This window comes from Calliopsis andreniformis, chromosome 1, assembly GCF_051401765.1.
Source record: "Calliopsis andreniformis isolate RMS-2024a chromosome 1, iyCalAndr_principal, whole genome shotgun sequence".
NCBI classification, from domain to species: Eukaryota; Metazoa; Arthropoda; class Insecta; order Hymenoptera; family Andrenidae; genus Calliopsis; species Calliopsis andreniformis.
This window is the reverse complement of record NC_135062.1, coordinates 9,640,802-9,654,652: the sequence shown is the minus strand read 5'-3', so window position 1 is coordinate 9,654,652 and position 13,851 is coordinate 9,640,802. Positions and strand designations below refer to the sequence as shown.

At 36.9% G+C, this 13,851-nt stretch overlaps 2 protein-coding genes across 2 annotated transcripts; both read left to right on the top strand.

Annotated features, from left to right (window-relative positions):
- Positions 1-1,297: 1,297 nt before the first annotated feature.
- Positions 1,298-5,633, top strand: LOC143187998 (gamma-glutamyl hydrolase-like). The gene is made up of 8 exons (XM_076392056.1): positions 1,298-1,439; positions 2,010-2,136; positions 2,563-2,613; positions 3,379-3,453; positions 4,139-4,293; positions 4,719-4,825; positions 4,913-5,141; positions 5,427-5,633. The coding sequence occupies exons 1-8, from the start codon at positions 1,346-1,348 to the stop codon at positions 5,561-5,563; spliced, it is 975 nt and encodes a 324-aa protein (XP_076248171.1). The 5' UTR covers positions 1,298-1,345; the 3' UTR covers positions 5,564-5,633.
- A 1,052-nt stretch (positions 5,634-6,685) lies between these two features.
- Positions 6,686-13,383, top strand: LOC143183330 (heparan-alpha-glucosaminide N-acetyltransferase). The gene is made up of 12 exons (XM_076384857.1): positions 6,686-6,767; positions 7,830-7,964; positions 8,079-8,212; positions 8,322-8,437; positions 9,265-9,427; positions 9,492-9,696; positions 10,638-10,823; positions 10,938-11,059; positions 11,317-11,477; positions 12,223-12,397; positions 12,460-12,572; positions 13,169-13,383. Exons 2-12 carry the CDS (start codon positions 7,836-7,838, stop codon positions 13,348-13,350), a joined length of 1,686 nt encoding a protein of 561 aa, XP_076240972.1. The 5' UTR covers positions 6,686-6,767; positions 7,830-7,835; the 3' UTR covers positions 13,351-13,383.
- Positions 13,384-13,851: the final 468 nt, after the last annotated feature.

The window sequence follows — 13,851 nt, the reverse complement described above, 5'->3', positions numbered from 1 at the left end:
TATAGATTGTATTTTTGGCTTATTACTGTAAGACTGACTATGTTGCTATATTAAAGATTGCTTGGAAAATAAGTAACTGGCTTTATTTAATTGCCTATTCGCATTCCCTATCCTGAAACGTTTTAAATTCGAAGATTTTATACCGCAACGTTTGCTAATTTATTGCAAGTGGTTTATTGTTGGTTTAAAGAAGTATGGTGTATTTGTAAAGTGAAATTATTGGAACTTGTTTCAAACTGTTACATGGGAAGGAAACTTCTGATTCATACCTGAGAATTATGCCAGTGTTTATTGCGTAATTAAATTTTGTTACCTCGTTGATCTGGTTAATTTATTGGTAATCTGATGATGTAGAATTATTGTAGGAATTAGATACAATATTATGCGGTCATGAAAGTCTGTGGAACTTGTTCTTTCATTGCCAAAGCGGCATTTGAAAAATTTAGCCATCTAGCGGAGGCGTCTTGGAACTAATCTTTGTAGTTCGAGAATTAGTTTACACGTGTTACCGCTAGATGGAGCAAAGATCGTTTTTAAAAGTCAGCAGAAGATACTGGTGGCGTTTCTAGCGGTGGCGCCTTCAAACTAAATGTTAAAAGTTTTTTTTAGTTCTAAGACGCCACCACTAGATGTCACTAGTACCTTCATTTCTTATCAAAATTTTTCAAATGTTATTTTCACAATGAATAAACAAATTCTGCAGTCTTTCATGATCGTATAATATTGTATACTATTCTTATAATAATTCTATATCGCCAAATTACTAACTACAAATTTTAAAGCAAACACCTTTTGCTGCTCCTGTGCAAGAGAATATAAAAGAAATCTATTCTTGCATAAAACGAGAGTCGATAGGACAAGATAATTAACAGATTTTCATTCTCAGCGACCTGCCATTATATCTGTCATTACGACTCCATAATTGTATAACAATGCAATAACTTATCACGTAACGAATAACTCGTATTCTCCCTTAACGATGAAATGAAACAAAGTCAGCTTTGTGAAATCAATTTCTTCGTTCCAATACCTCCATCAGGCATCAGCTGTTATCACTATTGATAACAGTCATTTGTAGAAATCTTTCATTATTGAAATATTGGCTATCAATATTTAAACAATAGGCTATTCGTGGAACGCATAGACGTCTTTATTCAATCGACTCACGTTTAGTTGCCAATGATCTCTAACCCCGAATAGGTCAAACACGTTTATCCTACTGATAAATAAAACGATTGGTCTGGAACTTCGAGAGGAATACTCCATTGGGTTCCTATAAATGTAACGTTATTAAGCAGCAAGATTTAATCGTACACTGTGCGTTCGATGATCAACACTCCTCACGATGGTATCGATAGCTGTGGTCGTTACACTTTTCGTGGCTGCGAGTTTACATTTCACTGCCTGTCAACTTAACTCGAACAATAGACCCATCATTGGTGAGTGTCATTTTTCGACAGTCGTAGTAGTTGAAGCGTCCAGTATCTTACAATATGAAATAATTTGATGTTAGCAAGGGAAATGTCTCAGGAGTTGACCATGTCCTGGTACCTGGACACTAACGCTAATTTTATTTCATTATAAGTAAACTTAAAAATTAGAATTCAAGAATTCTAATGAAACACCAGCACTACTAATAAAAAATAAAGAAGTAGTATATTCACTGGGACATAATTCAAGTATTAGGATGTTCTTTTTTCGGTTGTCCCCTTACAGGGACATTTGACATCTTAAGCGCCCAGGTATTGAAACATTTATCTTACCTATTCTCAATGATTATCATTTTCTTTTAACACTTTGAATATAAGAAAGTTTATAAGCAGGATTCTTTAATACAAGGATCGACTAAAAGTGCATTTAAAATTACAGCTAATTTTTTGTCAAATAACAATATTAGAATTTAACTATTACTTTACTTAATTAGTATAGAAATCTTTTCTAGTTTCATTTTTGGGTTCTGTTTCACGAACATTTTTCATTATTAGTCACTACGAATTCACTGTTCGAAGGTATTCTGACGCAAGAAGTCACTAACTACGTAAACGGTCAATTGCATCCCGATCACTATGACAGCTACATCGCCGCGTCCTACGTGAAATTCATTGAAGGAGCTGGTGGAAGGGTTGTGCCGATTTGGTAAGCGCCTGAAGCCTTTGCCACCTCAGATAATTTAATCTCACTGGTTAATCTCTAAACGAGTTCTCTTATCTAACATTCGCTATTGAATAATACAGATTCTGGAAGATTTCGTTGCCCTTATCATACTCTTCGTTCTTAGCAATCAGTTATCTTAGAAAAGCAGATTCGTACAGTTTGATTAGATATAAATAAATCATAGACAAGTGTGTATAGAGAAGCTCGAGAATAATACATATACACTTACAACTGGGCTTCGTTTGAAATGTATTGCTAAATAATTTCAATTCTAGTTTTCCAATGGAAATATTGAGTTCATTTAATCTTTTTCACTCGAGCTTTTTCTGGGCGAAATTTTATTTATTGAAAGTCGTACGAAATTTAAAAGAAAACCCTGTTGTCCTGTAATTGCTTTTCTTATTTCAGGATTGATAAGCCTAAATCTTATTACGAGGACATCTTGAGTAAAATAAATGGGTGAGTGAAAATAGACCGACTTGACTGGTGTGGAAAAATATTAAAATATAATTTACAGAAATTAATTAACTGAAAAGTTGCGAATTTTCTACTCAGGTTGTTTCATAACATGTGGGACCCACTTCGAGACCAACAATCAACTCCCGAAATCAGTCCCATATGTTATGAAGTACCCTGTACAGTATAGTACTAATCATTATTTTATTATAGAGTGTCTAAACTTCAAGCAAGTGTCTGCAATGGTAAGGAGCGATTCCACATGCTCAAATAAGATAAAAATGAAAATAGACGAAGTGTCTGATTTGGGACCTAATCTACTGATGTTACTGCGTCTGACTTCAGACTTATTCTACTGACTTCGCTGCATCTGACCTGACTAATGTATGCAGATCGTAGAATAAGTTTCAAGTTAGACACAGCAAACTCAGCAAAATAAGTCTCACGCCAAGCACAGTGAAGTCAGCAGAACAAGTCTCACGTCAGGTACAGCGACGACAGTAGAATGAGTCTTAAGTCAGACAGACTTAAAACAATTTCAGACGTATATATAACCATTAATAACTCTGATTATCATTCTTGATTTTCATCCTTTTGACATACAGAATAATCTATTCAAATTTCTGGCACCTGTTATCGAACACCCTGATAGGTTTCAATAACCCTGCTAGATTATATTGTAATACCACACCAGTTGTAGATTAAGCTGCCATCTAAGTTTCTCTGTGTCTACATATATATACATATCTATTGTCAATGTTTTCACAGGGTTCTCTGGCCAGGAGGAGCAGCAGATATAACTAGAAAAGGTGGATACGCTGATGCAGCATACAAAATCTACAAGTAATAACAATTTTCTAGGCAAGAATCTTGTAGTTGCCATTGCCTCCACTATTCTTCCAGTTCTACTTTTATACCTAACCAGTATTATCATATATGTAGAATTACAGTCTCCCAGTGACGCCATAAAAGTAGACAAGTGGGTCTGCCGCAGTCAATGTAGTCAAATACTGTGCTGTGCAACACTTTTCCACTGTATGACGTCACTGGAAGACATTTTGTCCTGGTATCTGGCAATACTGAATCTAACTCAAAGGACACATCACTTTTAGTTTCATCTTCTAATTTTGATGAAACTTGGTGTACGAGTGCATCGAAAAATATTAAATAAATATTCTTTCTCAGCTGTTGATATTCTTGTTTAGGGGGTGAAAACCACCCCCAAAGTTGGGGTGTACAATATGAGATGGTATTTTGTTGACGTCATCTTATTGCTTATAAAAAACCATGCATTTTGTGTATTTTGAATTTTTCCTACCTGCATTATTTTTCCAGATATTTGCGAGAGTGTTTTCTCCACCCCAACTTTGGGGATGGTTTTCACCCTCTAAACATGAACAGCAGCTGAAAAAACACGTGTCTAATATTTTTCGATGCTCTACTCGTATACCAAGCTTCATCAAAATAGGAAGATGACACTAAAGTGATATTCCTTGCCAGACCTAACTCAGATCTTATTGCTTCGTAGAATCGCGAAAAGGATGAACGACCAAGACATTTATTTCCCGATATTTGGCATCTGTCTAGGATTCGAATTATTAACATACATCACGGCGAATCGCCAAATGACTCTGATACCTTGCAATAGTGAGGGGCAGACAATTCCTCTCGAGTTTACGCCAGGTAATCTGCAAACAGCTGTAAGGTAATTTCAGGAAATTTGTTGCGTATCTTGTGCTATTGTACATATTTTCTCGTCGACCAGTCAAAGGGTCATAAATTTAGGTAATAGTGCACGGTCTTGGACGACTATACTCCAGATCTTGAGGCTACGCGTTTAGTAGAAAGCAATTTCTGTGACGATGTATAGAATCTTTCCTTTTCCCTATCTTCCCTCACACTGAATTAGCCAATAGAATTTAGGTATACTCCACCTTTGTGCATCTTCTTGCGCAACAGTCAGAGCTCGCTCAATTATTGTAGAGAATATTTAAGATATCCATAGGGACATTTGTATCGAGAGTAAAATAAATACTGTTATTAAACCAGTTCGACAAAATTTAATTGAAATTCTATCGATCTGTTTTTATTCCTCGCACATGTTTCAGAGTACAGAAACAGCAGTATGTTCCAAAACGCTACACCCGAGTTTATACACATGCTAAGCAGTTACAATATTACTGCGAATTTCCATCATTTCTGCGTCACTCAAAAAGTACGTCATTTATTTTCTCTCAAACATTCGATACTGTTATTCAATTTACGTGCAGGGTTGATCAGTATCAATGGCTTGTGGTTACAGATGTTGAGAACGACTGGAGTGTTGGACCAATTCCGAATAATGTCTTACAATCACGATGTTAATGGAGTGAAGTTCATTTCATCGTTGGAAAACATCGAATATCCATTTTATGGATTACAATTCCATCCAGAAAAGAATCTGTACGAGTGGATAATCGGGAAACATATTCCACACTCGGAACGAGCTGTCGTAGCTGCTCAATATTTTGCTAATTTTTTCGTAAGCGAAGGTACGCGTGTTTTAGTTCGCTTTGAGTGGAGCTCCAGTCGTTGGGTCTAAGAATACAATCGAGTTTAGACACCTTTATTTTGAGAACTATTGTGTAAAACATCAGAATTTTTTAAAGATATGTTAATCAGTATTTGAATTTCATTTAAAGTTAGTATAAAAAAATACAAGGATAAAGTTTTCCATTCTTTCGAACTGATAATGGTATATCTGTAGCAATTGATGATGGTACATCTCTTGAAAATATGAATTCTCGTGTCTTATAATGAAAAACGATTTTGTGCAGCTCGCAAGAACTTCAACAGCTTCCAAAGCGAGAGAGAAGAAATGCGTCACTTGATCTATAACTACACGCCGATCTACACGGGATCGAAAAACATCTTGTTCCAACAGTGTTATATGTTCAAGAAAAAAAATGAATAATTGTACAATAAGATCGAGTTAAAAATAGATCAAAATATTTTAAAAAGTAAAATATATTTGAATATTATAAGATCTTCTTGTTTCTTTTATTTTAGACGATGAGTTAGTCTGTCCTGTAATGTTAGTTAGTCCCTTCAACTCAATGTAAACTTTTCGGTAACATTAGATGCTTCGAAGACTATACAATGTCTTCGAATAACGAGTAGAAGTATTAAGGAAACGTTCTAAGTGTCACAAATATGTCGAAAGTGAAGAATGAGGCGAAAGTAAAAAATTCTGTGTCAAAAATCCGATGAAAGGAAAAAATGCGGTGAAAGTAAAAAATTTTGTTTCAAAATAAGGTGAAATTTAAGAATCAGAAATTGAATCTGAGGCTCCGTTTCTGAGTAACTAATTATCGAAAAAGCGCTTAAAATACATGGAAAATGTGCCTGACTCGATTTATTCTACTGAAACTGCTAGGTCCAACAGTGCCCCAGACAAATGCACGCCGTCAGTAGAATAAGTGCAACAAGTCAGACACATTTCACGCGTATTACATGCGTATCGGATTCAAATCTTCATAAATGCTATCACATTAATGGAAACCAAATAAAACTTCGCTCCAATCTTCAAATACATATCATAACGCGTACTTAAGTTTCAATATTTTAATCTACTTCGTTATTATACCTAATACCAACTGTATTTCGCCATATCATGCGCGATCTATATTTTCTTGCGCGCTCAAATTTTTCCTAAATGCATAAAAATCCACAGTCCACTTACACATATAAAATTCCACAGATATTAGTTAGACTATGTGTTTGTGTTACACGTGTAAACAGCTGTTACAGTGTCGAACGAGCTGATGTTAAATGCCGAGCGCAAGGTCGACAGGAGGAAAGTCGTTGCGAGTGGGCCCGTTATCGTGTGCGCGCAGTGGGCCGAGGTCTCACCTGCTGAATACCAGGTGAAATGTCAGTCGATGCACCCACGTGATTCGTCGCGATGTACCTAGTCATGAGACACACGGAAAAGTTGCCGTGCCACACGGAGGCTGCGACGATCGGCGCGTGCGCCATTCGATAGCTCGATCGAACCATGGCGAATAATATTTGGTCGAAGAAGTGTTGATCGGTGCTCTGTGTAAGCGTTGGTATTGCTAATCAACATCGTGGAGATTGCTTTCGTGTAAGGTCGACAAACCTCGGAGGGTCAATAGGTAAGATTCCAAGAACAGATTGGAACAGATTCCTGTTCTAAAGAGGATAGTTCCCTACGCGTAACGTTCATTTTGAGAGTCCTTGACATTGCTTCGTTCTTTACTTCTTTGGAAAATCTAGAAATTTTCAGTGTTTTAGATACTCACATTCTTAAACTGTCAAATATTCAAATTTTGACGTATTTAAATATTCAAATACACACATTTCCAAGAGTACAGGTATTCCAATATATGAATTTTCAAATTTTCAAGTATTCAAATATTCAGGCATTCAAATCTTCAGGTACCCACATTTTCAGGTACCCAAACATTCAGGTACTCAAACATTCAGGTACTCAAACATTCAGGTACTCCAATATTCAGGTACCCCAACGTTCAGGTACTCCAACATTCAGACACTCAAACATTTAGGTACTCCAGCATTCAGACACTCAAACATTCAGGTACTCCAACATTCAGACACTCAAACATTCAGGTACTCAAATTTTCAGGCACCCCAACATTCAGGTACCCGAACATTCAGGTAGTCAAATTTTCAGGTACTTAAATTTTCAAATATTCAACTGTTCAAACATTTAAATTTTTCAAGGTTTTAATTTTTATGTAAAAATGGGATTTTTTAAACGTTCAAATATTCAGAGGTTCAAACACTCAAAATTTCTCATTTTCAAATACTGAAACTGTTGTATTCTGAAACATTCATTTTTGAACAGCGAAATGATTAAACATTCAAATTCCGAAGCTTCAGAGTCCACCAACTTTCAATTTTTCTCACTTTCGTCTATTCAAATATTGAAATCGTCAAATCTTTGAAGGAGCACAAGCATTCAGACAACCTTAAATGTTAAGCGCTGTGCATCTATTACACAGCGAAGTCAGTTGTCGTACTTTCCGCGTCAGAATGTAGCGTTCTACTTTCTCTCCTCATGTAGCAGACGTAAACACTTGTCTGAAATTAAGGATGAGCGTTAGGCCTCTCGCTGGCGCCACGATTTCTCGCGCGACGTTCGAACGGTTCTGACACGAGACCATTCCTTCTACCACTGTTCCTTCTGTTGGTAGATTAACATGGACACATCTGACGACTGGCCCTGCGACCGAGGGAGCCTGAAATTCGACGAGGCTTGCATCGATTTACGAAACGAAGATCAGAATCTAAACGCGTGGCTTTACTCGTTGTCGTCTGACTGTGCGTCGGTGAGTTTCGATACTTTTAGAACTGAGACAACATTATAAAAGTCGACGAAGGATGATCCTGACGTGGTAATCGAACTTGAAATAATACGAAAATCTGTGAATCGTTCGTTGCAGTGCCCCTATACTAGATTGGAACAAATTGTTGCATCGTCGAAGGTCAAAGTGATAGTCGATACGTCTAGGCTGACGAGCCTCAGAGTGATAGATGCTGAAGATCCTAGCGAATATGTATCTGTTCAGAATACGAGGTGCGTGTTTAGTTCAAGAATTTATATAATCAAATTATGTTACGATTATTTTCATTTCTCGAGTCGACAGCGTTGACGCATGCTTTATTTTTACGTGTTCATGTTTCAGTAACGTGATCTGCGAGCTGACGCCAAAGTTGGGACAGTTCGGTCTATACGAGTTGACAGTGGAGGGTAGAAGTTGCAATATCAAAGTTCAAAGCGACCCTGTTTATGCTTACACAGGCAAGATTTTACTGAAGGAGTTATATTTCTTCTTGATTCTAAGCATTCCTTGTGAAAGATGTGATTTATCGCTTATATTAGTTCGTTAAGTTCAATGATGGTTTGCGGATAATATTTACGAGTAGAAGATAATAAGATAATCGATAACGAATATCGCGCTGAACTAATTTCAAGTTCCTCTTGTTGACCTCGATTTGAATTAAAAAACGTTATAGTAAACGATTTTGGTTGGTGATATAAGCCAAAGTGTTATCAAAATCTTCTTTGGAAGTGCAAAATGTACTATCTGTTATGCTGAGTCGATTGTACAATATTATTTGTTCCAGTTTTCAAGTATCTCATTTTTAAATGTTTAATTCCTCATATATAGAATCTTTTAAATATTCAAACAAATTTTCAAATACTCAAAATTGTAATTGTTTAGCTTCTCAAGTTTCTAACTTTCCAAATATTCAACTTTCAAGCATACAAATTTTCAGATATTTAAATTTTCTAGTACTCAATTTTTCAAGTATTCAAATTCCTTAATATTCAATTTCTCAAGTATTCAATTTTCTAAGTATTCAATTTTTCAAGCATACACTTTTTCAAATGTCCAAATTCTCTAATATTGAAAACTTTCAATCACATATTCAACTTTTCAAGTATTTAGTTTTTCTAGTATTCAATCTGTTTAATATTCAAACATTCCTATATTCAAATTTTCCAATATTCAAAATTCATTTAATTTCTCTCATCTCTGCATTTCTACTCCTGTATCAGAACAGTTCCCATCCACACATTTTTCAAATCACTGTACACTTAAGTTTGAAATGTACTTCTTCCAGAGTTCTTCGTGATTTTCGGAGTGCTGATATTAGTCTTGTTCGGCCTGTCGGGGCTGAGATCGTTGTGGCGCGCTTGCAGAGGACAGTGCTTAAAACGTGAGGTGGACCAGGAAGCAAAGCAGCCTTCTAAACGTCGAGTGAAAGCTATCGACACCGTTCGAGGGTACGCTTATCGAGAGCTAAGCCAGTTCTTGTTCGTTCTGCTCACGTAGGGTTCCATGTTCCAGGGCGAGCACCCTCTTCATGATATTCGTGAATGATGGATCGGGTGGTTACAAGATCCTGGGCCACGCGACATGGAACGGTTTGCTGTTTGGGGACTTGGTGTTCCCTTGTTTCATTTGGATCATGGGAGTGTGCATCCCTGTGGCGCTGTCCAGTCAGATGAAACGGATGACGCCGAGGAGTACTATATTATATGGAATCATTAGGGTGATTAATAGTTTGTGGAAGAAATTAGGTCGACAAGAAAGAGTAGATTTGTTAGAAATGTGTTAGTTAGAAATTTTAAGGGACTTCGTTCCAGAGCTACTGAGTGTTGTGAAAATCTCTAAAATTTGCTTGAAATATGTCTGACTGGGGACTTATTCTACTGCTAGTGTTAATTATGTCAGGCACAGAGAAGTAAGTAGAATAAGTTTTAAGTCAGATAGAGGAATTCAGTAGAATAAGTCTGAAGTTAAACATAACAAAGTCAGTTGAATAAATCTTACGACAGATATAGAATGACTTAGATAATTATTATTAATTACGAAATAATTACGTCAAATGTAGTCAGTAGAATCACTCTCAGGTCAGATATAGTGGAATCAATAGAATAAGCTTCAGGTCAAATATAAAGAAGTCAGTAGAATAAGTCTCAGGTCAGACACATTTCAAGCAAATTCTATTACAGACATTTCTGCAACGATTAATAATTCTGAAACGTATCCACGAATGCAAATTCGTTGCTTTTTCATTTTCGTCCTACTTTGACAAGTAGAATCACCTCTTAACATTTCTGACACCTGTTGTCGAACACCCTGTACAAAACTTGAGTTTTCGAAGCTCTGAAGATCAACTTTCAAAGGTTTAGCTTTTGAAATTAACATTATATGGAATTCAGCTGACTAATATCATAAAGTGTTTCAAGTTTAGAACCCTCAAAGCTTGTTGTGGTGAAACTAATGAAAGTAATAATGACTCTGTGATATATTTTATTTATTTCCATTCGGTTTGAGCTTTAAAGTTTAAATAAGGACTTCAAGGGATTTTTACACAAAGCCCAGTAGTACCTTCCAAGTGATACCTCTTCCAATAGCCATTCGAAAACTCAGAACTCGAAGCCCATTTGCATAACGTTAAAGCTTATTTTTTTTCATTATATTTCACAGAGAAGCATCCTTCTGTTTCTTATCGGAGTGTCCTTGGGTACAGCATACCGTGGACCTCAGCTGGAACGTATCCGCGTGTTCGGCGTTCTTCAGCGTTTCGGTATCACCTACTTCATCGTCGCTGTAACGTATCTGTGTTTGATGTCCAAGAAACCATTCAAGGTGCAGATGAACATAACCAAAAGAGTTAGGATCCTAACTATCCTTACACACTTTGTGCACCCTTATGGACTTGTGAAAAATTTAAGTGCACACCGAATCAAAGCCAGAAGATGAAATTAACAGAAACTTTTGTTTCAGTCCCCAATGCTGAGGCATCTGCAAGATTTGCTTCTGCTGCTGCCTCAATGGTGCGTGATGCTGGCTATATTGGCCACTCACTGCGTCCTCACCTTCTGCCTGACTGTCCCTGGATGTCCCACGTACGTATAGGTCAGTAAGGGTATGAACACATTACTGTCACTCACGTGAAATCACTTCACGTCTTATAGCAAATACACGTCACGTGAAATCACTTTACATATTATAGCAAAATAGGTCTAAAACAAGGGAAAAATCGCGGTTCACACTATAGATTTGCTGTAGAATGTAACATGAGCTCACGTGACGTGATAGTAATGTGTTCGCACCCTAAGCCACTCTTATTTCCTAGCCAAGTCTTTGAATGAATTCTTGCCAGCGGATACCTTGGACCTGGAGGCCTCCACGATGAAGGGAAACATTTTGGCTGTGTCGGCGGAGCTGCTGGATATATCGACAGACTCGTGCTGAAGGAAGATCATCTGCTCTATTTGAAGACTGTTTATAAGTCTGGACCATACGATCCAGAGGGAATCTTGGGTAAGATTTAGAGAATTGAAGATTCGTATTTAACTCAATGTCGATATGACTCGTTCAATATTATATTCTGAAGATATGCTACATTTAGTATTTTATAATATCGTATCATACAGAGTGTAACAAGTATACATTTAAATATTTTAAGAGGTGATAGGGTACCCCAAGTGGATCACAAAATGTTCTATGACACAGGACCCTAATCTACAAATTTGGGTCTTAAAATATTTTTAATAATTTAACACTACATTAAGCCTCCTTCAGGTTAGTCAAGTTACTTGAAATCAAGCCATTTGTATTCATGTTGCTTTATGTTAAGTTTATGTTCATACGTCAAGTTACTTGAATTCAAGTAGTTTGAATTTAAAAGTATCTTGAATCCAAGCTGTCATAAAAAAAATAAAAATCGAGTCGGAAGAAGTGATGTGGTGCTGGTTACATGGTAATAAATTTTTCAAACAACTCATGCACTTCTGAACACGCTACTTTTAGTACTATATACCTACTCAGACCTAACCCAGACCTAAACTAAACCTAACCTAGACCTAACAAGCTTTTTATGAATATCTCAGAAACTAAGGTCGACCGCCATTTTTGTCAAAGGAAGAAGTTGTACAAAGTGGCAATGTTTATAACATACTTAAAAATCATTGAAATCAGCGAGGGCCCACATCATCCTCAACTTTACCCCATTTGTACTCGCGAATCCCGCAAGAATGAAATTCGCGAACAAGTTTCTCTTTTCAAGGTACTCTTACGTCAACGTTCCACGTGTTCCTTGGCCTGCACGCTGGCATAATTATGATGTCGTACAAGGACTGGAAACAACGCGTGGTCAGGTGGCTAGCGTGGGCGGCACTCTTCGGCTGCATCGGATGCGCCCTCCACTTCACCAACGTGATCCCAGTCAATAAGAGTTTATGGTACGTGAAGGAACGTTGACAGTGCCATGCGTCGGCGTCACTTGAATTTTTATTCTGCACAGGTCACTGTCGTTCGTCCTCGTCACCACATCCTTCTCTCTCGCTCTACTTACAGCCTGTTATCTGCTGGTGGACGTGGTTAAAGTATGGAACGGTGGTCCCTTCCGAATACCTGGTATAAGATACTTTCACGCGATTGAGTAATAATAAGAGCAAACAGGTTGAACAGCCAGATTTAAGAATTCGTTTTTATGAAACACGTGTATGCTTGAGCTGACACGGGGATTGGGTAATGGTTCGATTGTGGTCTATTAAAGAGCCATTGTTTTTTGGTACTTTAAGCCTTGTTCAGATTAGTAGAATTCATATTACTTAAATTGAAATATCCTTTCAAGCTTCAAATGAAGCTGACATTTTTTCAACTTTTTCTTGCCTTGAAATACGAATTGATTGATATACACAAAATTAGAGAAATGGAACCTAATTGAGGACTTGTTTCAGTCTTCGAATATTATAAACTGTATTTATTTTTCGATTATTTCTATATTTTTCCACATTAGGTATATGGATTGTTTGCACATTTAAGTGCTTCATAAATGCATAAAAATCCGCAGTTTTTAATATGGTAACTATTACAAGTTCCAGGATATTGTGAATTATTTAATTGTATTACGATTGTACCACTACGTTCAACCTGTTATTTTAATACATACTGTACTTCTGTTGTTTGATATTCTAAGAGATGGTAATGCATGGTTCATTTTTTTATAGGGATGAATGCGTTATTGCTGTACGTTGGGCATACTGTGTGCTTCAAGATGTTCCCTTTCCATTGGGCTATTGGTACCATGAGTAGTCGAGCCATGCGCTTACTCGAAGCGATTTGGGGCGTTGGATTGTGGACGATTATTGCTTACATTATGCACAGAAAGCGGTGCTATATTACTCTGTGAAATGGAAGAAGTGTTACAATAAAGGAGGAGAGACGCGACAGTGTAAGATGGTTTTTCTTTTAGAAGGTATAACAAACGCGATTGTATGCAACTGTATTTTTTTAATACTGAAACTTAAATTTAAGCCAAAATCAGAAGGGAGTCAGTATCGAGTTTTGAGTTAGTTTTGACTTAAGTAAGTCTTGAGTCAAGGTTGAAGTCACAGTTGAGTCAATGTTGAAACAATCTTCAGTTAACTTTAAGTCAAAGTCAAGTCAATCTTGCGTTACGATTGAGTCAATGTAAAGTCAACTTTAAGTCAATGGTGAACTCAGGCCAAGTCAAAGTTGTGCTAAACTGGGATCAACACGCAGTCAAAGTTGAGCCAATCTCGAATCTTAAAATTGGGCTAACTTTACATGATTGTCAAGCCAGCTTTGAGTCACAGCTGAGAAAAACGAGTCAAAGTTTAGACAAAATTGAGTCAATCTGCACTCAACTTTGACTCAAAATTGAGTCAAA

Bases quoted from the DNA above. Each gene is read 5' to 3' on its own strand.
- LOC143187998 (XM_076392056.1), top strand. From the start codon at position 1,346: ATGGTATCGATAGCTGTGGTCGTTACACTTTTCGTGGCTGCGAGTTTA. The intron at 1,440-2,009 runs GTGAGTGTCATT...CACTGTTCGAAG, and splicing joins GAACAATAGACCCATCATTG to GTATTCTGACGCAAGAAGTC. The intron at 3,454-4,138 runs GTAATAACAATT...ATTGCTTCGTAG, and splicing joins GCAGCATACAAAATCTACAA to AATCGCGAAAAGGATGAACG.
- LOC143183330 (XM_076384857.1), top strand. From the start codon at position 7,836: ATGGACACATCTGACGACTGGCCCTGCGACCGAGGGAGCCTGAAATTC. The intron at 8,438-9,264 runs GCAAGATTTTAC...TACTTCTTCCAG, and splicing joins CCCTGTTTATGCTTACACAG to AGTTCTTCGTGATTTTCGGA. The intron at 12,398-12,459 runs GTACGTGAAGGA...TATTCTGCACAG, and splicing joins CCAGTCAATAAGAGTTTATG to GTCACTGTCGTTCGTCCTCG.